At 45.8% G+C, this 26,212-nt stretch overlaps 1 protein-coding gene across 1 annotated transcript; it reads left to right on the top strand.

Moving 5' to 3' along the window:
* The first annotated feature begins 24,779 nt into the window (after positions 1-24,779).
* Positions 24,780-26,212, top strand: LOC123049183 (probable protein phosphatase 2C 58). The gene is made up of 3 exons (XM_044472159.1): positions 24,780-24,918; positions 25,050-25,629; positions 25,731-26,212. Exons 1-3 carry the CDS (start codon positions 24,874-24,876, stop codon positions 26,021-26,023), a joined length of 918 nt encoding a protein of 305 aa, XP_044328094.1. The 5' UTR covers positions 24,780-24,873; the 3' UTR covers positions 26,024-26,212.

The raw sequence follows: 26,212 nt of genomic DNA, 5'->3' as shown, positions 1-26,212 counted from the left end.
AGTTGCCAAGAAAGATTATGTCTTAGAAGCACCGCTAGGTGAAGCACCAATCCCTGAGAACCAAGACGTTATGAACGCTTGGCAGCAGCGTGCTGATGATTACTCCCTCGTTCAGTGCGGCATGCTTTACAGCTTAGAACCGGGTCTCCAAAAGCGTTTTGAGAAACATGGAGCATACGAGATGTTCGATGAGCTGAAACTGGTTTTTCAAGCTCATGCCCGGGTCGAGAGATATGATGTCTCCGACAAGTTCTTCAGCTGTAAAATGGAGGAGAACAGTTCTGTTAGTGAGCACATACTCAGAATGTCTGGGTTGCACAACCGCTTGTCTCAGCTGGGAGTTAATCTCCCGGATGACGCGGTCATTGACAGAATCCTCCAGTCGCTTCCACCAAGCTACAAGAGCTTTGTGATGAACTACAATATGCAGGGGATGGAAAAGACCATTCCCGAGGTATATTCAATGCTAAAATCAGCGGAAGGGGAGATCAAAAAGGAACATCAAGTATTGATGGTGAATAAAACCACTAAGTTCAAGAAGGGCAAGGGTAAGAAGAACTTCAAGAAGGACGGCAAGGGAATTGCCGCGCCCGGTAAGCCGGTTACCGGGAAGAAGTCAAAGAATGGACCCAAGCCCGAGACTGAGTGCTTTTATTGCAAGGGAAGTGGTCACTGGAAGCGGAACTGCCCCAAATATTTAGCGGACAAGAAGAAGGCCGGCAACACCCAAGGTATATGTGATATACAAGTAATTGATGTGTACCTTACCAGTACTCGTAGTAGCTCCTGGGTATTTGATACCGGTGCGGTTGCTCATATTTGTAACTCAAATCAGGAACTACGGAATAAACGGAGACTGGCAAAAGACGAGGTGACGATGCGCGTCGGGAATGGTTCCAAGGTCGATGTGATCGCCGTCGGCACGCTACCTCTGCATCTACCCACGGGATTAGTTATAAACCTCAATAATTGTTATTTAGTACCAGCTTTGAGCATGAACATTGTATCTGGATCTCGTTTAATTCGAGATGGCTACTCATTTAAATCTGAGAATAATGGTTGTTCTATTTATTTGAGAGATATGTTTTATGGTCATGCCCCGCTGGTCAATGGTTTATTTTTAATGAATCTCGAACGTGATGCTACACATGTTCATAGTGTGAATACCAAAAGATGTAAAGTTGATAACGATAGTCCCACATACTTGTGGCACTGCCGCCTTGGTCACATTGGTGTCAAGCGCATGAAGAAGCTCCATGCAGATGGACTTTTGGAGTCTCTTGATTACGAATCATTTGACACGTGCGAACCATGCCTCATGGGTAAGATGACCAAGACTCCGTTCTCCGGAACAATGGAGCGAGCAACCAACTTATTGGAAATCATACATACCGATGTGTGCGGTCCAATGAGTGTTGAGGCTCGCGGAGGATATCGTTATGTTCTCACTCTCACTGATGATTTAAGTAGATATGGGTATGTCTACCTAATGAAACACAAGTCTGAAACCTTTGAAAAGTTCAAGGAATTTCAGAGTGAGGTTGAGAATCAACATGACAGGAAAATAAAATTCTTACGATCAGATCGTGGTGGAGAATATTTAAGTCACGAATTTGGTACACACTTAAGGAAATGTGGAATAGTTTCACAACTCACGCCGCCTGGAACACCTCAGAGAAATGGTGTGTCCGAACGTCGTAATGGCACTCTATTGGATATGGTGCGATCTATGATGTCTCTTACCGATTTACCGCTCTCATTTTGGGGTTATGCTTTAGAGACTGCCGCATTCACTTTAAATAGGGCACCGTCTAAATCCGTTGAGACGACACCGTATGAATTATGGTTTGGGAAGAAACCTAAGCTGTCGTTTCTAAAAGTTTGGGGATGCGATGCTTATGTCAAGAAACTTCAACCTGAAAAGCTCGAACCCAAATCGGAAAAATGCGTCTTCATAGGATACCCTAAGAAACTATTGGGTACACCTTCTACCTCAGATCCGAAGGCAAGATCTTCGTTGCCAAGAACGGGTCCTTTCTAGAGAAGGAGTTTCTCTCGAAAGAATTGAGTGGGAGGAAAGTGGAACTTGATGAGGTGATAGTCACCCCTTCCGAGTCGGAAAATAGCGCAGCGCGGGAAAATGTTCCTGTGGTGCCTACACCGACGGGGGAGGAAGTTAATGATGATGATCATGAAGCTTCGGATCAAGTTGCCACTGAACTTCGTAGGTCCACAAGGACACGTTCCGCACCAGAGTGGTACGGCAACCCTGTCCTTGAAATCATGTTGTTAGACAACGGTGAACCTTCGAACTATGAAGAAGCGATGGCGGGCCCGGATTCCGACAAATGGCTAGAAGCCATGAAATCCGAGATAGAATCCATGTATGAAAACAAAGTATGGACTTTGACTGACTTGCCCGATGAGCGGAGAGCCATAGAAAACAAATGGATCTTTAAGAAGAAGACGGACGCAGATGGTAATGTGACCATCTACAAAGCTCGACTTGTCGCTAAGGGTTATCGACAAGTTCAAGGGGTTGACTACGATGAGACTTTCTCACCCGTAGCGAAGCTGAAGTCCGTCCGAATCATGTTAGCAATTGCCGCATACTATGATTATGAGATATGGCAGATGGACGTCAAAACGGCATTCCTTAACGGCTTCCTTAAGGAAGAGTTGTATATGATGCAGCCGGAAGGTTTTGTCGATCCTAAGAATGCTAACAAAGTATGCAAGCTCCAGCGCTCAATCTATGGGCTGGTGCAAGCATCTCGGAGTTGGAACATTCGCTTTGATGAGATGATCAAAGCGTTTGGGTTTACACAGACTTATGGAGAAGCCTGTGTTTACAAGAAAGTGAGTGGGAGCTCTGTAGAATTTCTCATATTATATGTGGATGACATATTATTGATGGGAAATGATATAGAATTCTTGGAAAGTATAAAGGCCTATTTGAATAAATGTTTTTCATTGAAGGACCTTGGAGAAGCTGCTTATATATTAGGCATCAAGATCTATAGAGATAGATCAAGACGCCTCATTGGTCTTTCACAGAGTACATACCTTGACAAGATATTGAAGAAGTTCAGTATGGATCAGTCCAAGAAGGGGTTCTTGCCTGTATTGCAAGGTGTGCAATTGAGCACGGCTCAATGCCCGACCACGGCAGAAGATATAGAAGAGATGAGTGTCATCCCCTATGCCTCGGCCATAGGGTCTATTATGTATGCCATGCTGTGTACCAGACCTGATGTAAACCTTGCCGTAAGTTTGGTAGGAAGGTACCAAAGTAATCCCGGCAAGGAACACTGGACAGCGGTCAAGAATATCCTGAAGTACCTGAAGAGGACTAAGGATATGTTTCTCGTCTATGGAGGTGACGAAGAGCTCGTCGTAAAGGGTTACGTCGACGCTAGCTTCGACACAGATCCGGATGACTCAAAGTCACACACCGGATACGTGTATATTTTGAATAGAGGAGCAGTAAGCTGGTGCAGTTGCAAGCAAAGCGTCGTGGCGGGATCTACATGTGAAGCGGAATACATGGCAGCCTCGGAGGCAGCACAGGAAGCAGTCTGGATGAAGGAGTTCATTACCGACCTAGGGGTGATTCCCAATGCGTCGGGCCCAATGACTCTCTTATGTGACAACACTGGAGCTATTGCCCTTGCGAAGGAGCCCAGGTTTCACAGGAAGACCAGGCATATCAAGCGTCGCTTCAACTCCATTCGTGAAAGTGTTCAAAATGGAGACATAGATATTTGTAAAGTACACACGGACCTGAACGTAGCAGATCCGTTGACTAAACCTCTCCCTAGGGCAAAACATGATCAACACCAGGACGCAATGGGTGTTCGATTCATCACAATGTAACTAGATTATTGACTCTAGTGCAAGTGGGAGACTGTTGGAAATATGCCCTAGAGGCAATAATAAATGGTTATTATTATATTTCTGTGTTCATGATAATAGTCTTTTATTCATGCTATAATTGTATTGTCCGGAAATCGTAATACATGTGTGAATAAATAGACCACAACCTGTCCCTAGTAAGCCTCTAGTTGACTAGCTCGTTGATCAACAGATAGTCATGGTTTCCTGACTATGGACATAGGATGTCATTGATAACGGGATCACATCATTAGGAGAATGATGTGATGGACAAGACCCAACTTAAGCATAGCATAAAAGATCGTGTAGTTTCGTTTGCTAGAGCTTTTCCAATGTCAAGTATCTTTTCCTTAGACCATGAGATCGTGCAACTCCCGGATACCGTAGGAGTGCTTTGGGTGTGCCAAACGTCACAACGTAACTGGGTGACTATAAAGGTGCATTACGGGTATCTCCGAAAGTGTCTGTTGGGTTGGCACGGATCGAGACTGGGATTTGTCACTCCGTGTGACGGAGAGGTATCTCTGGCCCACTCGGTAATGCATCATCATAATGAGCTCAATGTGACTAAGGCGTTAGTCACGGGATCATGCATTGCGGTACGAGTAAAGAGACTTGCCGGTAACGAGATTGAACAAGGTATTGGGATACCGACGATCGAATCTCGGGCAAGTAACATACCGATTGACAAAGGGAATTGCATACGGATTGATTGAATCCTCGACACCGTGGTTCATCCGATGAGATCATCGTGGAGCATGTGGGAGCCAACATGGGTATCCAGATCCCGCTATTGGTTATTGACCGGAGAGGCGTCTCGGTCATGTCTGCATGTCTCCCGAACCCGTAGGGTCTACACACTTAAGGTCCGGTGACGCTAGGGTTGTAGAGATATATGTATGCGGAAACCCGAAAGTTGTTCGGAGTCCCGGATGAGATCCCGGACGTCACGAGAGGTTCCGGAATGGTCCGGAGGTGAAGAATTATATATAGGAAGTCCAGTTTTGGCCACCGGGAAAGTTTCGGGGGTTATCGGTATTGTACCGGGACCACCGAAAGGGTCCCGGGGGTCCACCGGGTGGGGCCACCTGTCCCGGAGGGCCCCGTGGGCTGAAAGTGGAGGGGAACCAGCCCCTAATGGGCTGGGGCGCCACTTTGGGCCTCCCCCCCATGCGCCTAGGGTTGGGAACCCTAGGGGGGGGGGGTTCCCCCTTGCCTTGGGGGGCAAGGCAACCCCTTCCCCCCTTGGCCGCCTCCCCCCCTTGGAGATCCCATCTCCAAGGGCTGCGCACCCCCCTTGGGGGCCTATATAAAGGGGGGGGAGGGAGGGCAGCAGACTACAGCCTTTGGCGCCTCCCTCCTCCCCTGCAACACCTCTCTCTCGCGCGCAGAAGCTCGGCGAAGCCTTGCCGGAGAGCCGCTACATCCACCACCACGCCGTCGTGCTGTTGGATCTCCATCAACCTCTCCTCCCCCCTTGCTGGATCAAGAAAGGAGGAGACGTCGCTGCACCGTACGTGTGTTGAACGCGGAGGTGCCGTCCGTTCGGCACTCGGTCATCGGTGATTTGGATCACGGCGAGTACGACTCCATCATCCACGTTCATTGGAACGCTTCCGCTCGCGATCTACAAGGGTATGTAGATCCACTCCTTTCCCCTCGTTGCTAGTAGACTCCATAGATGCATCTTGGTGAGCGTAGGAAAATTTTAAAATTATGCTACGATTCCCAACACAATCTTGGCGGCACGACGCTCCAATTCCTCCTCGGTGGTGAGTTGAGGAGCGGTCACTTGATCATCCTGAGAGTCGTCTTGAGCTTGTTCTTGATCTTGAACTTGCTCGGAGGAGAGAACTTGACCTTGGGCATCACTTGGTGTGTCAACACCGTCTTGATCATGATCTTGCCCTTGGTCTTGTTTATGAGGTTGAGGGCCTTCACTTTGTTCTTCAGAAGTGTGTGGGCCTTGGGTTGGTGATGGCTCCACTTGAGTGGAGCATTGTCCTTCTCCTTCGGCCACAAGGGGTTCCTCAATGGGTAGGATAAAACCAACACCCATCCTTCTTATGGCTTGAGGAGGAATTTCATCACCTACATCACAAGTGCCACTTTGCTCCACTTGGGAGCCGTTATTCTCATCAAACTCCACGTTACACGTCTCCTCAATAAGTCTCGTGGATTTATTGAGGACACGGTAAGCATGAGAGTTTGTAGCATAACCAACAAATATGCCCTCATAAGCTCTAGCCTCAAATTTAGACAACTGAACACCTTTCTTGAGAATGAAACACTTACACCCGAACACCCGAAAGTACTTGAGGTTGGGCTTGTTACCAGTGAGTATCTCATATGGAGTCTTGTTCAAGACCTTGCGGAGGTAGAGCCGATTGGATGCATGACATGCGGTGTTGATGGCTTCGGCCCAAAAGTTGCATGGAGACTTGAACTCCGCCATCATGGTCCTTGCCGCATCCATGAACGTCCGGTTCTTCCTCTCCGCAACACCGTTTTGTTGAGGGGTGTAAGGTGCGGAATATTGATGCTTGATCCCCTCATCACTAAGAAACTCATCCAAGGTGTAGTTCTTGAACTCGGTGCCGTTGTCACTTCTTATTGTCAAGATCTTTGCATTGTGTTGACGTTGGGCTTCATTTGCAAAGTCAATGGCGGTTTGTTGGGTCTCGCTCTTCCTCTTGAAGAAATACACCAAAGTGTATCTTGAATAGTCATCCACAATCACCAAGCAATACTTCCTACCCCCAAGACTATCAAAGGATGGAGGCCCAAAGAGATCCAAGTGAAGGAGCTCCAAAGGCCTCTTCGAGTAAATGATAGTCGTGGGAGGGTGAGCCTTCTCATGTAGCTTTCCTTCGATACAAGCACTGCAAGCACGATCTTTAGCAAAACTAACATTCGTTAGTCCACGGACATGGTCCCCCTTGTGAAGACTTTGCAAAGATCTCATATTGACATGGGCTAAACGGCGATGCCAAAGCCATCCCACGTCAACTTTAGCCATTAGGCATGTCGCGGTCTTAGTGGGTCGCTCCAAAAAGTTAATCACATAGAGACCGTTCTCGACATGCCCAACAAAGGCTACTTTAAGAGTCTTTCTCCACAAGAGGGCCACGGTATCAATATCAAATAAAGTGGCAAAGCCCATGATTGCAAGTTGACGAACGAAAAGTAAATTGTATGCAAGGGACTCAACAAGCATGACCTTCTCGATCGTGAGATCATGAGAAATGACAACTTTGCCGAGTCCCAATACCTTAGAAGACGAGGCATCACCCCACTCGACATTGGTGGGCATAGATGGAATCTTGTGCACGTCCACCACCAAGTCCTTGCTTCCGGTCATATGATTTGTAGCTCCACTATCGAGCAACCATGATCCCCCACCGGAAGCAAACACCTACAAGAGATCAATGCTTGGTTTTAGGTACCCATTTTTTAATGGGTCCTTTGATGTTAGTAACAAGTGTCTTAGGAACCCAAATAGACCATTCAATATACTCATGAGGAGAACCAACAAATTTGGCATAAACATGCCCATCACTAGCACGGCATAACACATAAGAAGGATTAAAGTCGCCGGCTTTGTTGGAAGGGGTGGCATTGCCCTTCTTGACACCGCCACCCTTCGCATTGTTCTTCTTCTCCTTGGAAGCACCCTCTCCCTCCTTCACAAAATTTTGCTTGAGAGGAGGAGGTCGTTTGGTCTTGTCATTCTTCTTCTTGTTCTTGGGCTTGGGTGCGAACCCAATCCCCTCCTTGGCCACAACTTCCTTTTGATTGCTCAAAAGGTCGTTGAGGTTCTTCTCACCTTGTATGCATGACACAAGGCCTTTCTCAAGTTGCTCCTTCAACTTAGCATTCTCCTCAACAAGATGCACATGCTCACAACAAGGGTTAGTAGCATTTGCATTATCAATTAACACCATATGAGGAAAGGTGGCTTTCTCCTTGGTTAGCTTAACTTGGAGTTGATCATGAGACTCCTTGAGGCTAGCATGAACACCCTTCAAGACTTTGTGAGCCTTGTCGAGAATGTCAAACTCCTCTTTGAGTCTAGCAAGATCAACCCCAAGCTTTGCCTTCTCGGAGTTTAGCACACGAGAAACAACAAGAGCATGATCAAGATCTTTCTTTAACTTAGCATGATCATCGTTGTGTGACTCCTCAAGAGCCAAACGAAGACCACGCTCTTCGTCAAGAGCATTGGAAAGATCCGAAATCTCATCGGCATAGTCATGACTATGCCCCTCCATCTTAGAGATGGTATCTTCGTGAGCCTCGATCATGTCATTGGCTTCACCAAGTTGTTCCAAGAGAGCAACAAAGTGCTTCTTGGATTTACCCTTGAGTTCACCCATAAAGGTCTCAAACTCATTCTCCTCCACATTTGTCCCCTCATGTTCATCAATGCTATCCGAAGAAGGATGATTAATGATGGTAGTTTTGATGTTGGGGGTTACCTTGTTGGTGGCTTTAGCCATGAGGCACTTGGCGGTGATGTTCTCATTGGGTGAGTCAAAGAGAGACACCCGTGGAGTCGTCGCAATGGCAACGGAGGCCATGGCAACCGACTCACCATCTTCCTCATCGTCATCATCCTCATTGTACTCTTCTTGTACCACCAATGCCTTGGGAGGAGTCTTCTTGGTGAAGTTGCTCTTGTTGGGGAACGACTTGGCCTTGTCCTTTCGGATGAGCTTGCCACCATTGTCTTCCCACTTCTCATAAGGGCACTCCGCAACGAAGTGGCTCACATTGCCACAATTGAAGCAAGTCCTCACTCGTTGCTTGCCCTTTGCGCCACTTGTATTGTTCTTGTTGAAGTTGGGCCTTGAGTTCTTCTTGCTCCAAAATTGCCTTGAAGCAAGCGCCATGTGTTCATGATAGGCATACTTCGTATCTTCGAGGTTGCTCTCCTCTTCTTCCTCTTCATCCTCTTCCTCCATACTAACCTTGGCCTTTAGAGCAAGGTTGGGCTTCTTTACTCTTTGAGAGCAAAGAACCGCATTGTCGGCGGTCTTGTCCAAGATGCTCATAGCAACGAACTCATCCAACACTTCACTTGTGGACAAGGTGTGGAAGTCCGGCCTTTGACGAATGACGGAGGACATGGCTTTGTGGTAGGGCATCATTGCCTTGAGGAATTTGCGCTTGATCAAATTGTCATCCGTGTCCTTACTTCCATGATCTCGGAGAGGGACCGCGAGTTTAGTTACTCTCCGATAAAGCTCACGAGGTTCTTCATCTTCTTTCATTGCAAACTCATCGGCTTCATCTTGCACCACTTCATAGTTGGAGCGTTGAATGCTTGAGCTTCCCCGATAGAGGGAAACCACTTGGTGCCAAGCATCTTTGGCCATGGTGTAGGGCCGGAGATGAGGAAGATCTTCGGGTGGGATTGCTTCTTGGATGATGAAGAGAGCATTCTCATTGAATTGATTATCCACGGCTTCTCTAGGAGTGAAGTTACTTCGATCATGCGGATAGAAGCCTTCTTCAATGATTCTCCAAAGGTTAGTGTTCACATGATTTAAATGACGCTTAAAACGATAGACCCAAGAATCAAATTGTACATTCTTCTCAATCTTAGGGGCCGGTCCGTCATGATTCAAATGAGTGGAAGGAAGCGGTCCACCATAGACAAGTGGAGGTTCCACATGGGCAAAGATGCCGGTGCCATTTTTACCACTAGAAGAAGGAGCTTTCTCGCTAGTAGCTTCCCCCTTGTCGGAGGTAGCATCCGTCACCTTGTTAGCGGGATCACCCACTTTCAACGGTGCGGTGGAAAGTTTAAGCCCTTCTAAGAATTTATTAAACATGCTTTCGACCTCGGTCGTCATGGAGGTTTTCAATGTGTCCAACGCCACATTGAATTCCTCACGAGAGACCGCGGTTGCCCCATCTCCCGTAGACGAGACCGGATTCACACCGGAGTGCTCCTCCACACCGTCTACGACGTCAACCATACTCTTTGGACGGTAAATTCCTTAATAAAGAAACCTGGCTCTGATACCAATTGAAAGGATCGATATAGTTGACTAGAGGGGGGGTGAATAGGTAACTAACAATTTTTAGCTTTTCTTTACCAATTTAAACTTTGCATCAAAGTAGGTTGTCTAGATATGCAACTAGGTGAGCAACCTATATGATGCAACAACAATAAGCACACACGCAAGCAAGAGATAAAGCACAAATAAGCTTGCACAAGTAAAGGCATGAGATAACCAAGAGTGGAGCCGGTGAAGATGAGGATGTGTTACCGAAGTTCCATCCCTTTGAGAGGAAGTACGTCTCCGTTGGAGCGGTGTGGAGGCACAATGCTCCCCTAGAAGCCACTAGGGCCACCGTATTCTCCTCACGCCCTCACATAATGCGAGATGCCGTGATTCCACTATTGGTGCCCTTGGAGGCGGCGACCGAACCTTTACAAACAAGGTTGGGGCAATCTCCACAACTTAATTGGAGGCTCCCAACGATACCACGAAGCTTCACCACAATGGACTATGGCTCCGCGGTGACCTCAACCGTCTAGGGTGCTCAAACACCCAAGAGTAACAAGATCCACAAGGGATTAATGGGGGGATTCAAATTTCTCTTGGTGGAAGTGTAGATCGGGGCCTTCTCAACCAATCCCTAGAGAATCAACAAGTTTGATTGGCTAGGGAAGGAGATCGGGCGAAAATGGAGCTTGGAGCAACAATGGAGCTTGGAGGTGGAAGAGGTGGTCAACTAAAGGAGGAAGACACCCCTTATATAGTGGAAGAACAAATCCAACCGTTATCCACCAACTCAGCCTGCGCAACGCGGTACTACCGTACCTGAGGCGCGGTACTACCGCAGGGGCACGCGGTACTACCGCAGGCCCTGTGGTACTACCGCCCATGCAGTAGAGACCAGAACAGCCTAAAATGCACTAAAGCAGAGGGCGGTAGTACTGCTGGCGCGGTACTACCGCTCCCCCTTGCGGTACTACCGCAAGGCAGGGGCTGTCCAGAGATGGGAATGCACGGATATAAAAAATTACATCCGTGGCTACTTCCGCAGAGTTGGAGTCGATGCAAAAACCCGACGCGGTAGTACCGTAAGCCAGCAGCGGTACTACCGCGCGAGGCGCGGATGTAAAAAATTACATCCGCCCCTTACTGCCGCGTACTTGCGGAACTAAGTCAGATACCACGGTACTACCGCTTACTAGAAGCGGTACTACCGCACCAGCGGGCGGTACTACCGCAAGGTCCTGCGGTACTACCGCTCAAAGGAGCAGAACTACCGCACGCCCTAGTTCATCAAGCAAGAGCAATATTTGCATAGACAAGGAAAACATAGGATACTCCAAAGGCTAGAGGAAAGGAGGTGCAAAGGAAGATGTGTACGTGATGAATCCACCCAACCTTTCCAACGCGGACCCCCTCTTAATAGTACGGCTTCCCTACGACTCAATACCACCGAAAAGAACCAAAGAGAAACGCCGTCTTCCATAGCCTTCGAGGGGAACCAAATCATCTTGTGCCTAGTCAATATATCTGAAATATTCGATGCACATGATTAGTCCGCAAAAGCATTGTCATCAATCACCAAAACCAACTAAGGGATAAAAATGCCCTTACAATTTTAATATTAAATCTCCGATATTTCTTTATTTTGAGGAAGTCATTTTATCCTCTCTCTTTTATTTTTATAAAAGAAATATTTGAAGAGAAAATAATAAAATAAAACGATCCTCTTTTCAAAATTCGAGAAAAATTCGAATATGAAAATAATGAAATCCTCAACTCTCTCCGCGGGTCCTTGAGTTGCGTAGAATTTCTAGGATCAACCAAAAATGCAATAAATATGATATGCAATGATGATCTAATGTATAACATTCCAAATTGAAAATTTGGGATGTTACAGCTGTAGTCGCCACCGTCGTCGTCGTCGTCGCGCGGCTGGCTTGGGCCGGCGTCGTCCCTACTGCAGCCCTGGCCCGGGTCGCTGAGGCGCGGTGGTGCGCTGGACGGCTCGGCCTCGCCCTCCTCGTCGCTATAGAAGATGATGACGTCGCCTTCCTCGCGGCCATGCCGGCGGGCCTGGAGCTCCTCGTACGCCCGGCGCTGGCGGCGTACCTGCTCCCGGACATAGTCCTCCTTCACCCACTTGAGGGCGGATTCATCGTCGGGGGCCGCCATCTCGACTTGCCGGCTTCACCGGGAGCAGCCCCGGCTCCGGCTTCGGCCGGACCAGGCGGTAGGATCCGCGCGGGGAGGATCGGGCGGCCTCGTTGATGACGAGGGCACCGCCGCTGCGGGTGCGGCGCCGGAGCGGCGTCTCCTCCAGCTCGGGTTTGACGGGGCGGAGAGCGGCCGGTGAGCCGGAGCCCGATGACGAAGACGACCCCGGCTCCATCCGTCGCGGCGTCCAGGAGCTACCACGGCGGCGAGAGAAGGATGGCCGTGGTGGGTACTCAAGGCGCGGCACGCTGCCGGTCTCAATGTGGTCGAGGACGGCCTCGAGGGTGCGGACCGGAACACCCCACCACTCGCGCCGCCCGTCGCGTTGTGGCGGCCCCGCGGGATGACACCGTTGGTGGAGGCGATCTGCTCCTCGCGGCGGCGCTCGAAGTACATCGTCCAGAGGGTGTGGCTGTCGGCGGCCTAGCGCGGCTCGTTCCACTTTTCCTCCGGCAGGGAGGAGCGAATGCGGGCGATCTCGGCGCGCCGCGCCGCCCCTTCGCGCACCGGTGGCACCGGGACGCTGCCGGCGCTCAGCCTCCACGTCCCTGGCACCCGCATGTCCGGGGGCGCCGGGTACTCCGCCTCGTACAGCAGCCGCGCCTCCGCCTCTTGGAGGTGGCGGCAGCCGAATCCGTTCGCCGTCGCCTGGGAACCTCTCGGCCATCTTTCTTTGTCGGTGGGAAGAGGGGGAGTTCTGCTTTCTGCGCCAGAGAGGGGGAAAATGAGAGCTGTGGCATCCACCAGCAGGGAGGCCGCCTTTTATAGTCGTGGCTAGGCGGCGTCGGGTTGCATACCGGGCGACGCGTGGCTGGACGAAGCGGCGTGTCGCTGACTCGGCAGGCCCATCTGCTTTCGCGCCAAAACGTCTCGCCCCGGCGCCCCCAGGCGCCTCCTAGCGCGTCGGGTTCGGCCTGGGTCCGTGATACGTCCATTTTGAATCATGCTTTTATATCGATATTTATTGCATTATGGGCTGTTATTACACGTTATGTCACAATACTTATGCCTATTCTCTCTTATTTTACAAGGTTTACATGAAGAGGGAGAATGCCGGCAGCTGGAATTCTGGGCTGGAAAAGGAGCAAATATTAGAGACCTATTCTGCACAACTCCAAAAGTCCTGAAACTCCACGGAAGTTATTTTTGGAATTAATAAAAAATACTGGGCGAAGAAAGTACCAGAGGGGGCCCACACCCTGGCCACGATGGTGGGGGGCGCGCCCTACCCCCCTGGGCGCGCCCCCTGCCTCGTGGCCCCCCTGGCAGGCCTCCTGTGCCCATCTTTGGCTATATAAAGTGTTTCGCCCTGGAAAAAATCACAAGCAAGCTTTCGGGAAGAAACTCTGCCGCCACGAGGCGGAAACAATCTAGGGCTCCGGCGGAGCTGTTCTGTCGGGGAAACTTCCCACCGGGAGGAGGAAATCATCGTCATCGTCATCACCAACGATTCTCTCATCAGGAGGGGGTCAATCTTTACCAGCACCATCTCCTCTCAATCCCTAGTTCATCTCTTGTATCCAATATTTGTCCCAAAGCCTCAGATTGGTACCTGTGGGTTGCTAGTAGTGTTGATTACTTCTTGTAGTTGATGCTAGTTGGTTTATTTGGTGGAAGATCATATGTTCAGATCCTTTATGCATATTAATACCCCTCTAATTATGAACATGAATATGATTTGTGAGTAGTTACGTTTGTTCCTGAGGACATGAGAGAAGTCTTGCTATAAGTAGTCATGTGAATTTGGTATTCGTTCGATTTTTTGATGAGATGTATGTTGTCTTTCCTCTAGTGGTGTTATGTGAACGTCGACTACATGACACTTCACCATTGTTTGGGCCTAGAGGAAGGCATTGGGAAGTAATAGGTAGATGATGGGTTGCTAGAGTGACAGAAGCTTAAACCCTAGTTTATGAGTTGCTTCGTAAGGGGCTGATTTGGATCCATATGTTTCATGCTATGGTTAGGTTTACCTTAATACTTCTTTTGTAGTTGTGGATGCTTGCAATAGGGGTTAATCATAAGTGGGATACTTGTCCAAGAAAGGGTAGTATCCAAGCACCGGTCCACCCACATACCAAATTATCAAAATAACAAACGCGAATCATATGAGCGTGATGAAAACTAGCTTGACAATAATTCCCATGCGTCCTCGGGAGCGCTTTTCTCTATATAAGAGTTTGTCCTTTGCTACAAAAAGGATTGGGCCATCTTGCTGCACCTTGTTTACTTTCATTACTTGTTACCCGTTACAAATTACCTTATCACAAAACTATCTGTTACCGATAATTTCAGTGTTTATGATGAGGACATGACTATCTTGGATATGACCAAAAATATTGCATACACGCATATTTGTCAGGTGATTTTAGTGCAAACTATTCAATAATCTATTTATGTTATCCAGAACAAAAATACTTCACACACTTTTGTGTTTTGTCTAATTGCAGGTGTACGGGACATTTGTACAATCCACATATGAAGATAAGGGAAAAGGAGAAGTTTAGGTTCTGTCCAAAAAGTCCTCTCACGTTACTTTTGGGCCAAGAGAAGATAGAGTCCAAGTCTCTCACGTTCTAGATTCAGATTCGGACTGCACATATATACCTGACTCAAAACGCCAACAACTTTTTCATACGGACTCCGAATTGGGTGATTCTTTTTTTGTTGGAAAGTAGATTTCGTGCTCTTTCCAACCCAATTAGATTCACCTTCAAATTCGTCCGAAGCGTTGAGATGTCGACGAAACAATCTGACGCTGCAGTAGAATCCGAGTCAAACAACAAGTCCAAAGGTGTTGCATCACCTCCACTTGGGCCCATGAGCCTTGTACGACCTAGGGTTAGTTTTAGGCTGCCTTGGGACGTCCTCCCACCTCCTTGGCCGCCACCCCTTGCTCCTATATAAGTAGATCCATCTAGTAGCTTTTTGCTTGGGATTTGTTTAGTTAAAAGTTAGCCATTGCAACTTCGTGTACTTCGTTTGTGTCCAACGACCAGACCAAGACCGCTTCCGGATCCCCACCTTTATCAATACTTCATGTATATTCGCAATATTCAGATTGCTTTATCATATTCTTGCTTGTTCTTCGATTGCTTGCAGGAATAGACCTTTGTGGTCAGGTTGATCGTGCTCCGACGTGGTCAATAACCTCTCGGAGTTGGTTTAGCGATTGCTAAGGCGCAATGTCGTAGCACGTTTGTAGTCGGATCGTCAAAGTCGTCTCCACCAAATCGATAGTTATCATCTTATCGAAAGATCGGGACCCTCGCCTCTATCAAGTGGTATCAGTTTTCAGGTTGCTCGGTGAGAATTTCCAGTTATCCCTAGATTAGATTTATTTCCTTACCTATTAACCAAGAAAAATCCATAAAAAAAGTTAGATCTATTCATCCTTTGTCCTAGCCAGTCTGAGCCTTTGCAATTCTCTTTTCATTGTTTGCATTATTGAATTATCGGTTGCATCATCGTGTCGAGTTGCTGGTCTTAGTGTCTAGTTCGTTTAGAGTTCCGAGTTCTGTTCACATTAGTCACATCGCCGCTGCATCGTTATCCTTTCCGTTGTCCACCACCCCATCCATCAATTTCCACCACGTGCTACCCATTTTTATTGTCACAATCATAGTTGAGAATACCTTACTGAAAACCGCTTGTCATTTCCTTCTGCTCCTCGTTGGGTTCGACACTCTTACTTATCGAAAGGACTACGATAGATCCCCTACACTTGTGGGTCATCAAGACTCTTTTCTGGCGCCGTTGCCGGGGAGTGAAGCGCCTTTGGTAGGTGGAATTTGGTAAGGAAAAATTTATATAGTGTGCTGAAATTTACTGTCACTTGTTACTATGGAAAGTAATCCTCTGAGGGGCTTGTTCGGGGTATCTTCACCCCGACCAGTAGAGCAAAGAGTTGCTCCTCAACCTACTGAACCTACTGAAAATGTTCACTTTGAAATTCCTTCGGGTATGATAGATAAACTGCTAGCTAATCCTTTTACAGGAGATGGAACATTACATCCCGATTTGCACCTAATCTATGTGGATGAAGTTTGTGGATTATTTAAGCTTGCAGGTATGCCCGAGGATGTTATCAAGAAGAAGGTCTTCCCTTTATCTCTGAAGGGAGAGGCATTGACATGGTTTAGGCTATGTGATGATATGGGATCATGGAACTACAACCGACTGAAATTGAAATTTCATCAGAAGTTTTATCCTATGCATCTTGTTCATCGTGATCGTAATTATATATATAATTTTTGGCCTCGCAAAGGAGAAAACATCGCTCAAGCTTGGGGGAGTCTTAAGTCAATGTTATATTCATGCCCCAATCATGAGCTCTCAAGAGAAATGATTATTCAAAATTTTTATGCTCGGCTTTCTCTCAATAATCGGTCCATGCTTGATACTTCTTGTACTGGCTCTTTTATGATGAAGACTATTGAATTCAAATGGGATTTATTGGAAAGAATTAAACGCAACTCTGAAGATTGAGATCTCGACGAAGGTAAGGAGTCGGGTATAACACCTAAGTTTGATTGTGTTAAATCTTTTATGGATACCGATGTTTTCCGTGAATTTAGCACTAAATATGGACTTGACTCTGAGATAGTAGCTTCTTTTTGTGAATCCTTTGCAGCTCATGTTGATCTCGCAAAGGAGAAGTGGTTTAAATATAATCCTCCCACTGAAGTAAAAGTAGTTGCACCTATTAAAGTTGAAGAAAAGACTATCACTTATAATGATCCTGTCGTTCATACTGCTTATATTGAGAAACCACCTTTCCCTGTTAGAATAAAGGATCATGCTAAAGCTTCAACTGTGGTCAACAAAAGTAACATTAAGACACCCAAACCCCCTGAGCAAATTAAAGTTGAACCTAGTGTTTCTATGGTTAAAGATCTCTTGGCTGATAATATTGAAGGGCATGTTATTTATTTCTGCAATGAAGCTGCTAGAATTGCTAGACCTGATGCTAAAAATAAACATAGACATGTTGTAGGCCTGCCTGTTATTTCTGTTAAGATAGGAGATCATTGTTATCATGGATTATGTGATATGGGTGCTAGTGCAAGTGCAATACCTCACTCTTTATACAAAGAAATTATGCATGATATTGCACCTGCTGAGTTAGAGGAAATTGATGTTACAATTAAGCTTGCCAATAGAGACACTATTTCACTAGTTGGGATTGTTAGAGATGTTGAAATCTTGTGTGGGAAAATTAAATATCCTGCTGATTTTCTTGTCCTTGGTTCCCCACAAGATAGCTTTTGTCCCATCATATTTGGTAGACCCTTCTTGAATACTGTTAATGCTAGGATAGACTACGAAAAGGATGTTGTTACTATTGGTTTGGGGGATATGTCTCATGAGTTTAACTTTGCTAAATTTCGTAGACAACCCCGGACGAGGAATTGCCTAGTAAAGATGAAATTATTGGTCTTGCTTCTATTGTCGTGCCTCCTAATGACCCTTTAGAACAATATATTGCTAGACCATGAAAATGATATGTTTATGAATGAAAGAAGGAAAATAGATGAAGTATTCTTTAAACATGGACCTATTTTGAAACACAACATGCATGTTGAAATCCTAGGGGACCCTCCTCCACCCAAGGGTGATCCCGTGTTTGAGCTTAAACCATTACATGATACTCTTAAATATGCTTATCTTGCTGAGAAAAAGATATATCCTGTTATTATTAGTGCTAACCTTTCATAGCATGAAGAAAAGAAATTATTGAAAACTCTGAAGAAGCACCGTGCTGCCATTGGATATACTCTTGATGATCTTAAGGGCATTAGTCCCACTCTATGCCAACACAAAATAAAATTGGAGAAAGACGCTAAACCGGTTGTTGATCACCAACGACGGTTAAATCCTAAGATGAAAGAATTAGTAAGAAAAAAATACTAAAGCTTCTGGAGGCAGGTATAATTTATCCCGTTGCTGATAGTTAGTGGGTAAGCCCTATCCATTGTGTCCCTAAGAAGGGAGGTATTACTGTTGTTCCTAATGATAAAGATGAATTGATCCCATAAAGAATTATTACAAGTTATACAATGGTAATTGATTTCCGCAAATTAAATAAAGCTACTAAAAAGGATCATTACCCTTTACCTTTTATTGTTCAAATGCTAGAAAGATTATCCAGACATACACATTTTTGCTTTCTAGATGGTTATTCCGGTTTCTCTCAAATACCTGTGTCAAAAGAGGATCAAGAAAATACCACTTTTACTTGCCGTTTCGGTACCTTTGCTTATGGGCGTATGCCTTTTGGTTTATGTAATGCACCTGCTACCTTTGAAAGATGCATGATGGCTATATTCTCTGACTTTTGTGAAAAGATTGTTGAGGTTTTCATGGATGATTTCTCTATGTATGGAACTTCTTTTGATGATTGCTTGAGCAACCTTGATAGAGTTTTGCAGAGATGTGAAGAAACTAACCTTGTCTTGAATTGGGAGAAGTGCCACTTTATGGTTAATGAAGGTATTGTCTTGGGGCATAAAATTTCTAAAAAAGGTATTGAAGTTGATAAAGCTAAAGTCGATGCTATTGAAAAGATGTCGTGTCCCAAGGACATTAAAGGTATAAGAAGTTTCCTTGGTCATGCCGGTTTTTATAGGAGGTTCATTAAGGACTTCTAAAAAATTTCTAGGTCTTTGACGAATCTCTTACAAAAAGATGTTCCTTTTCTCTTTGATGATGATTGTGTAGAAGCATTTGAAATACTTAAGAAAGCTTTGATTTCTGCACCTATTGTTCAGCCACCTGATTGGAATTTACCCTTTGAAATTATGTGTGATGCAAGTGATTATGCTGTAGGTGCTGTTCTAGGACAAAGAATTGATAAGAAGTTAAATGTTATTCAATATGCTAGTAAAACTCTAAACAGTGCCCAGAGAAATTATGCTACTACTAAAAAAGAATTTTTAGCGGTTGTATTTGCTTGTGATAAGTTCAGGCCTTATATTGTTGATTCCAAAGTGACTGTTCACACCGATCATGCTGCTATTAAATATCTTATGGAAAAGAAAGATGCTAAACCTAGACTTATTAGATGGGTTCTCTTGCTACAAGAATTTGATTTGCATATTATTGATAGAAAGGGAGATGAGAACCCCGTTGCAGACAACTTGTCTAGGTTAGAGAATGTTCTTGATGACCCACTACCTATTGATGATAGCTTCCCTGGTGAACAATTAGCTGTCGTAAATGCTTCTCGTACTGCTCCATGGTGTGCTGATTATGCTAATTACATTGTTGCTAAATTTATACCACCTAGTTTCACATACCAGCAAAAGAAAAAGTTTTTCTATGATTTAAGACATTACTTCTGGGATGACCCACACCTTTATAAAGAAGGAGTAGATGGTGTTATTAGACGTTGTATACCTGAGCATGAACAGAAACAGATCCTACGCAAGTGCCACTCCGAAGCTTATGGAGGACACCACGCTGGAGATAGAACTGCGCATAAGGTATTGCAATCCGGTTTTTATTGGCCCACTCTCTTCAAAGATGCCCGTAAGTTTGTCTTATCTTGTGATGAATGTCAAAGAATTGGTAATATTAGTAGACGTCAAGAAATGCCTATGAATTATTCACTCGTTATTGAACCATTTGATGTTTGGGCTTTGATTATATGGGACTGTTTCCTTCCTCTAATGGGTATACACATATTTTAGTTGCTGTTGATTACGTTACTAAGTGGGTAGAAGCTATTCCGACTAGTAGTGTTGATCATAACACCTCTATTAAGATGCTTAAAGAAGTTATTTTTCTGAGGTTTGGAGTCCCTAGATATTTAATGACTGATGGTGGTTCACATTTTATTCATGGTGCTTTTTCTAAAATGCTTGCTAAGTATGACGTTAATCATAGAATTGCATCCCCATATCACCCACAGTCTAGTGGTCAAGTAGAATTGAGTAATAGAGAGCTCAAATTAATTTTGCAAAAGACTGTTAATAGATCTAGAAAGAATTGGTCCAAGAAACTTGATGATGCATTATGGGCCTATAGAACTGCATATAAAAATCCTATGGGTATGTCTTCGTATAAAATGGTTTATGGAAAAGCATGTCACTTACCTCTCGAACTAGAACATAAAGCATATTGGGCCATTAAAGAGCTCAATTATGATTTCAAACTTGCCGGTGAGAAGAGGCTATTTGACATTAGCTCACTTGATGAATGGAGAACCCAGGCCTATGAGAATGCCAAACTGTTTAAAGAAAAAGTTAAAAGATGGCATGACAAAAGGATTCAAAAGCGTGAGTTTAATGTAGGTGATTATGTGTTGTTATTCAACTCCCGTTTAAGATTTTTTGCAGGAAAACTTCTCTCTAAATGGGAAGGGCCTTACGTTATCGAGGAGGTCTATCGTTCAGGTGCCATAAAAATCAACAACTTCGAAGGCACAAATCCAAAGGTGGTGAACGGTCAAAGAATCAAACATTATATCTCAGGTAATCCTATAAATGTTGAAACTAATGTTATTGAAACCGTAACCCCAGAGGAATACATAAGGGACACTTTCCAGAACGTTTCAGACTCCGAAAAGGAATAGGTATGTGGTACGGTAAGTAAACCGACTCCAAAACAGTTTTAATGGCAATTTTTCTCTGTTTTGGAATATTTAAGAAAATAGGAAAATAAGAAGTAGTCCGGGAAGGACACGAGGCTTCCACGAGGGTGGAGGGCGCGCCCCCTGCCTCGTGGGCACCTCGTGTGCTCCCCAGACTCTGTTTTCTTGCACAATACTTCTTTCGGTCGGTAAACATTCATTATATAATCTCCCGAAGATTTTGACCACCATACCACGCAAATATCCTCTGTTCTCGTTTCGAGCTGTTTTCTGCCAGAGTTGTCAAGGCCAGGCATCATGTCGTCTCCCTCCTCCAACAATGGTGACAACGATGCTTGGCTAATGAAGATAGAGCTGAAGAGAGAAGAATCCGGGGAGATCAACAATGATGATGGGGTCAAGAAGGCCATGAAGGACCAAGTTCGGCAGCAGAAGATGAAGACATCCTCCAACCTCATCACAATCTTCTTACCCCAACGGAGATTGAAGCTTTCAAGATGATTGAGTTAGCTCGCATATAAAATAAGTATCTCACACGTGAAAATATTTTGTTGAAGGAGCATATCACCGCACTCAAGGGCATTATTCGCAAATTGGAGGATCTCCTACGCTCGATGTGCGACTATCCATCATCACCACCATCTCCTTCACCAGCAAAAGAGATATAATCACATGGGTATGGGCACTCCCCTTGGCAACTGCCAAGCTTGGGGGAGGTGCCCCGGTATCGTATCACCATCACACTCCTATCTTTACTGTTTTTCTTAGTTCGATCCTTTTGGTAATATCTTGATCTAGTATAATAAAATTTTAGTATGATCTAGTCTTGAGCTTTGCTTTATGATCCTTGTATGTAATCGAGTCTGTGAGCTATATATAATAAAGATTAGTGTTGAGTCAAGGGCTTGATTATCTTGCTATGATCGTGAGGGAATAAAAGAAAAGAAAGAACAAAAAGAAATAAATAGATCATATTGATCTTATGGGGAGTAATGACTTCACATGTAAAGAGTATGATGAATAGAAGTTGTTAAGAGTTGACAAACATAGTTTTGGTCATCGTTGCAATTAATAGGAAGTAATAAAGAAAGAGAGGTTTTCACATATAAATATACTATCTTGGACATCTTTTATGATTGTGAGCACTCATTAAAATATGACACGCTAAAGAGTTGATGTTGGACAAGGAAGACAATGTAATGGGTTATGTTCTCTTATATCTGAAATAAAGTATATTGTCATGGATCATCCAACATGTTGAGCTTGCCTTTCCCCCTCATGCTAGCCAAATTCTTTGCACCAAGTAGAGATACTACTTGTGCTTCTGAATACCCTTAAACCCAGTTTTGCCATGAGTGTCCATCATATCTACCTATGGATTGAGTAAGATCCTTCAAGTAAGTTGTCATGTTGCATGCAATAAAAATTGCTCTCTAAATATGTATGATTTATTAGTGTGGAGAAAAATAAACTTTATACGTTCTTGTGATATGGAAGCAATAAAAGCGACGTACTGCATAATAAAGGTCCATATCACAAGTGGCAATATAAAGTGACGTTCTTTTGCATTAAGATTTCATGCATCCACCCATAAAAGCACACGACAACCTCTGCTTCCCTCTATGAAAGGCTTATCTTTTACTTTTGTCTTTTACCTTATATAAGAGTCATGGTGATCTTCACCTTTCCTTTTTACATTTTATCCTTTGGCAAGCACCTTGTGTTGGAAAGATCCTGATATATATATCCAATTGGATGTAAGTTAGCATGAATTATTAATGTTGACATTACCCTTGAGGTAAAAGGTTGGGAGGCAACACTATAAGCCCCTATCTTTCTCTGTGTCCAATTAAAACTCCATACCCATAAGTATTGCGTGAGTGTTAGTAATTATGAAAGACTAAATGATAGTTGAGTATGTGGACTTGCTGAAAAGCTCTTATATTGAATCTTTCCGATGTTATGATAAATTGCAATTACTTCAATGACCGAGATCATAGTTTGTTAGTTCTCAATGAAGTTTCTGATTCATACTTGACATTGTGAATAGATTATTACTTGAGCATAAGAAATCATATGACGATATCCATATATGTTGCTGTTATAAGAATGATCATGGTGCCCTCATGTACGTATTTTATTTTATCAACACCTCTATCTCTAAACATGTGGACATATTTATCGTTATCGGCTTCCGCTTGAGAACAAGCGAGGTCTAAGCTTGGGGGAGTTGATACGTCCATTTTGCATCATGCTTTTATATCGATATTTATTGCATTATGGGCTGTTATTACACGTTATGTCACAATACTTATGCCTATTATCTCTTATTTTACAAGGTTTACATGAAGAGGAAGAATGCCGGCAGCTGGAATTCTAGGCTGGAAAAGGAGCAAATATTAGAGACCTATTCTGCACAACTCCAAAAGTCCTGAAACTCCACGAAAGTTATTTTTGGAATTAATAAAAAATACTGAGCGAAGAAAGTAACAAAGGGGGCCCACACCCTGGCCACAAGGGTGGGGGGCGCGCCCTACCCCCCGGGCGCTCCCCCCTGCCTCGTGGGCCCCCTGGCAGGCCTCCGGTGCCCATCTTTGGCTATATGAAGTCTTTCGCCCTGGAAAAAATCACAAGCAAGCTTTCAGGAAGAAACTCTGCCGTCACGAGGCGGAACCTTGGGGGAACCAATCTAGGGCTCCGGCGGAGCTGTTCTGCCAGGGAAACTTCCCTCCGAGAGGGGGAAATGATCTCCATCGTCATCACCAACGATCCTCTCATCAGGAGGGGGTCAATCTACATCAACATCTTCACCAGCACCATCTCCTCTCAAAGCCTAGTTCATCTCTTGTATCCAATCTTTGTCCCAAAGCCTCAGATTGGTAACTATGGGTTGCTAGTAGTGTTGATTACTCCTTATAGTTGATGCTAGTTGGTTTATTTGGTGGAAGATCATATATTCAGATCCTTTATGCATATTAATACCCCTCTGATTATGAACATGAATATGATTTGTGAGTAGTTACGTTTGTTCCTGAGGACATGGGAGAAGTCTTGCTATAAGTAGTCATGTGAATTTGGTATTCGTTCAATTTTTTGATGAGATGTATGTTGTCTGTCCTCTAGTGGTGTTATGTGAACATCGACTACATGACACTTCTAATTGTTTGGGCCTAGAGGAAGGCATTGGGAAGTAATAGGTAGATGATGTGTTGCTAGAGTGACAGAAGCTTAAACCATAGTTTATGAGTTGCTTCGTAAGGCGCTGATTTGGATCCATATGTTTCATGCTATGGTTAGGTTTACCTTAATACTTCTCTTATAGTTGCGGATGCTTACAATAGGGGTTGATCATAAGTGGGATACTTGTCCAAGAAAGGGCAGTCCCCAAGTACCGGTCCACCCACATATCAAATTATCAAACTAACAAACGCGAATCATATGAACGTGATGAAAACTAGCTTGACGATAATTCCCATGTGTCCTCGGGAGCGCTTTTCTCTATATAAGAGTTTGTTATTTGCTACAAAAAGGATTGGACCATCTTGCCGCACCTTGTTTATTTTCATTACTTGTTACCCGTTACAAATTACCTTATCACAAAACTATCTGTTACCGATAATTTCAGTGCTTGCAGAAAATACCTTACTGAAAACCGTTTGTCATTTCCTTCTGCTCCTCGTTGGGTTCGACACTCTTACTTATCAAAAGAACTATGATAAATCCCCTACACTTGTGGGTCATCAGTCCGTCGGCGTCAATTTTGGCCTAAACCGGCGAAACACGGACTCCTAAGGACGCGACTGAACCGATTTTTAAGCGCTGGCACGAAAAAAACATTTCGAAAGGACCTGTTGGGGACGCGGGTGGAGATGCTCTTAGATATCTACCTCGTCTCAGTTTCACCCCTACCTAGTGGGCGATCAAAGGTGGTCACATGGGATTATGGCAAGCCGCTGGGCCGACAAACCGAGTAGCCACCTCCCAAGCCGGACCGCGGCAAGCTGGTCGCCAGGTGCGTCAAGCTGGTGCCGCCACGAGACCGGCCCGCCGCGTTGCGTGTCACGCGCGCCGTGGCTGGCTGGACACTCGAAAACCCCTCGCCGCTTAGCCACACGAGTTTAAAATGGAGCCCGCCCATGAACTCGATCTCCTTACTCGATGCCCAGCAAAGCAAAGATGGCCTCTGTACAGGCGCAACGGAAGGTTTGCCTCGGCGCCGGTTCCCTGCTTGAACGGCTCCGCCAAATGCCTACATCTACATGCATGTCGAGAAGATTTGCGTGCGCACTTCACTTTGCTGATTGATGGTGCTCTCGTCGTATGTATGTCTCTAGGTTGGAAACCAAGACGACGGCCTCCATGGCGCCGAGCAGGAGGCGGTGCGCGCCACGGGGAGAGGCAAGAGCAAGGCGTCGGCGCGGAAGGTGACCTACGGCTTCCACCTGGTGGAGGGCAAGATGCCGCACGGCATGGAGGACCGCCACGTGGCCGAGTTCCGGCGCCTGGACGACGGCAACGAGGTGGGCCTCTTCGGCGTCTTCGACGGCCACTTGGGCGCCGACGTCGCCACCTACCTCCGGAACCACCTCTTCGACAACATCCTCGGCGAGCCGGACTTCTGGGAGGACACCATGGGGGCCATACGGCGCGCCTACCACCGCACCGACAGGAAGGTGCTCAAGAAGAAGAAGGTGACCGCCGACGGCGAGGAAATAGTAAGGCCACGCCGCGGCGGGTCCACGGCGGTGACGGTCATCCTCCTCAACGGGGAGACCCTGGTGGTGGCCAACGTGGGGGACTCCCGCGCCGTCGTGTGCGAGGGCGGCAGGGCGAGGCAGCTCTCCGTGGACCACGAGCCGCTCCGGGAGCGCGACGCCATCGAGAGGAGGGGAGGCTTCGTCACCGAGATGCATGGTATGGTACCGTGAGACTTAAAAATTTGGAGTTGATGGTACCATGAAAATTTTCATGCTGATGCGGTTGCTTATGCGTGCATATATGAATGAGTTGATCAGGGGACGTGCCTCGCGTGGACGCGTCGCTGGCGATGTCGCGGGCGTTCGGTGACCGGAAACTCAAGGAGCACATCAGCTCCGACCCGGACGTGGCCATCGAGCACGTCGGGGACGACACCGAGTTCGTCGTCGTCGCCAGCGACGGGCTCTGGAAGGTTATGTCCAACCAGGAGGCCGTGGACGAGGTCAGGGACACGCGCGACGCCCGGAAGGCGGCGGTGAAGCTCGTGGATTCGGCGGTGGCCCGGGGAAGCAAGGACGACATCGCTTGCGTCGTCGTGCGCATCCACTGACCTGCAACGATGCTACTCCTATACCATCATGTATTTGTTGTAGGATGTCAAGCGCGTAGGGCCAGTTTGTGGAAGGGATATGAGCTGAACTGTTTGCTGTACTAGCAAACTTCTTACAGAAAGGAAGTGCACTGGACTGTTTGATGTAAAATTCTCGCTGAAGTTCAAATTCTAGTAGCCTACACAGCA

The sequence above is a fragment of the Triticum aestivum genome, chromosome 2D (genome assembly GCF_018294505.1).
Source record: "Triticum aestivum cultivar Chinese Spring chromosome 2D, IWGSC CS RefSeq v2.1, whole genome shotgun sequence".
NCBI classification, from domain to species: Eukaryota; Viridiplantae; Streptophyta; class Magnoliopsida; order Poales; family Poaceae; genus Triticum; species Triticum aestivum.
Note: the sequence above shows the minus strand (reverse complement) of the source record. Positions and strands in the feature narration are given on the sequence as shown.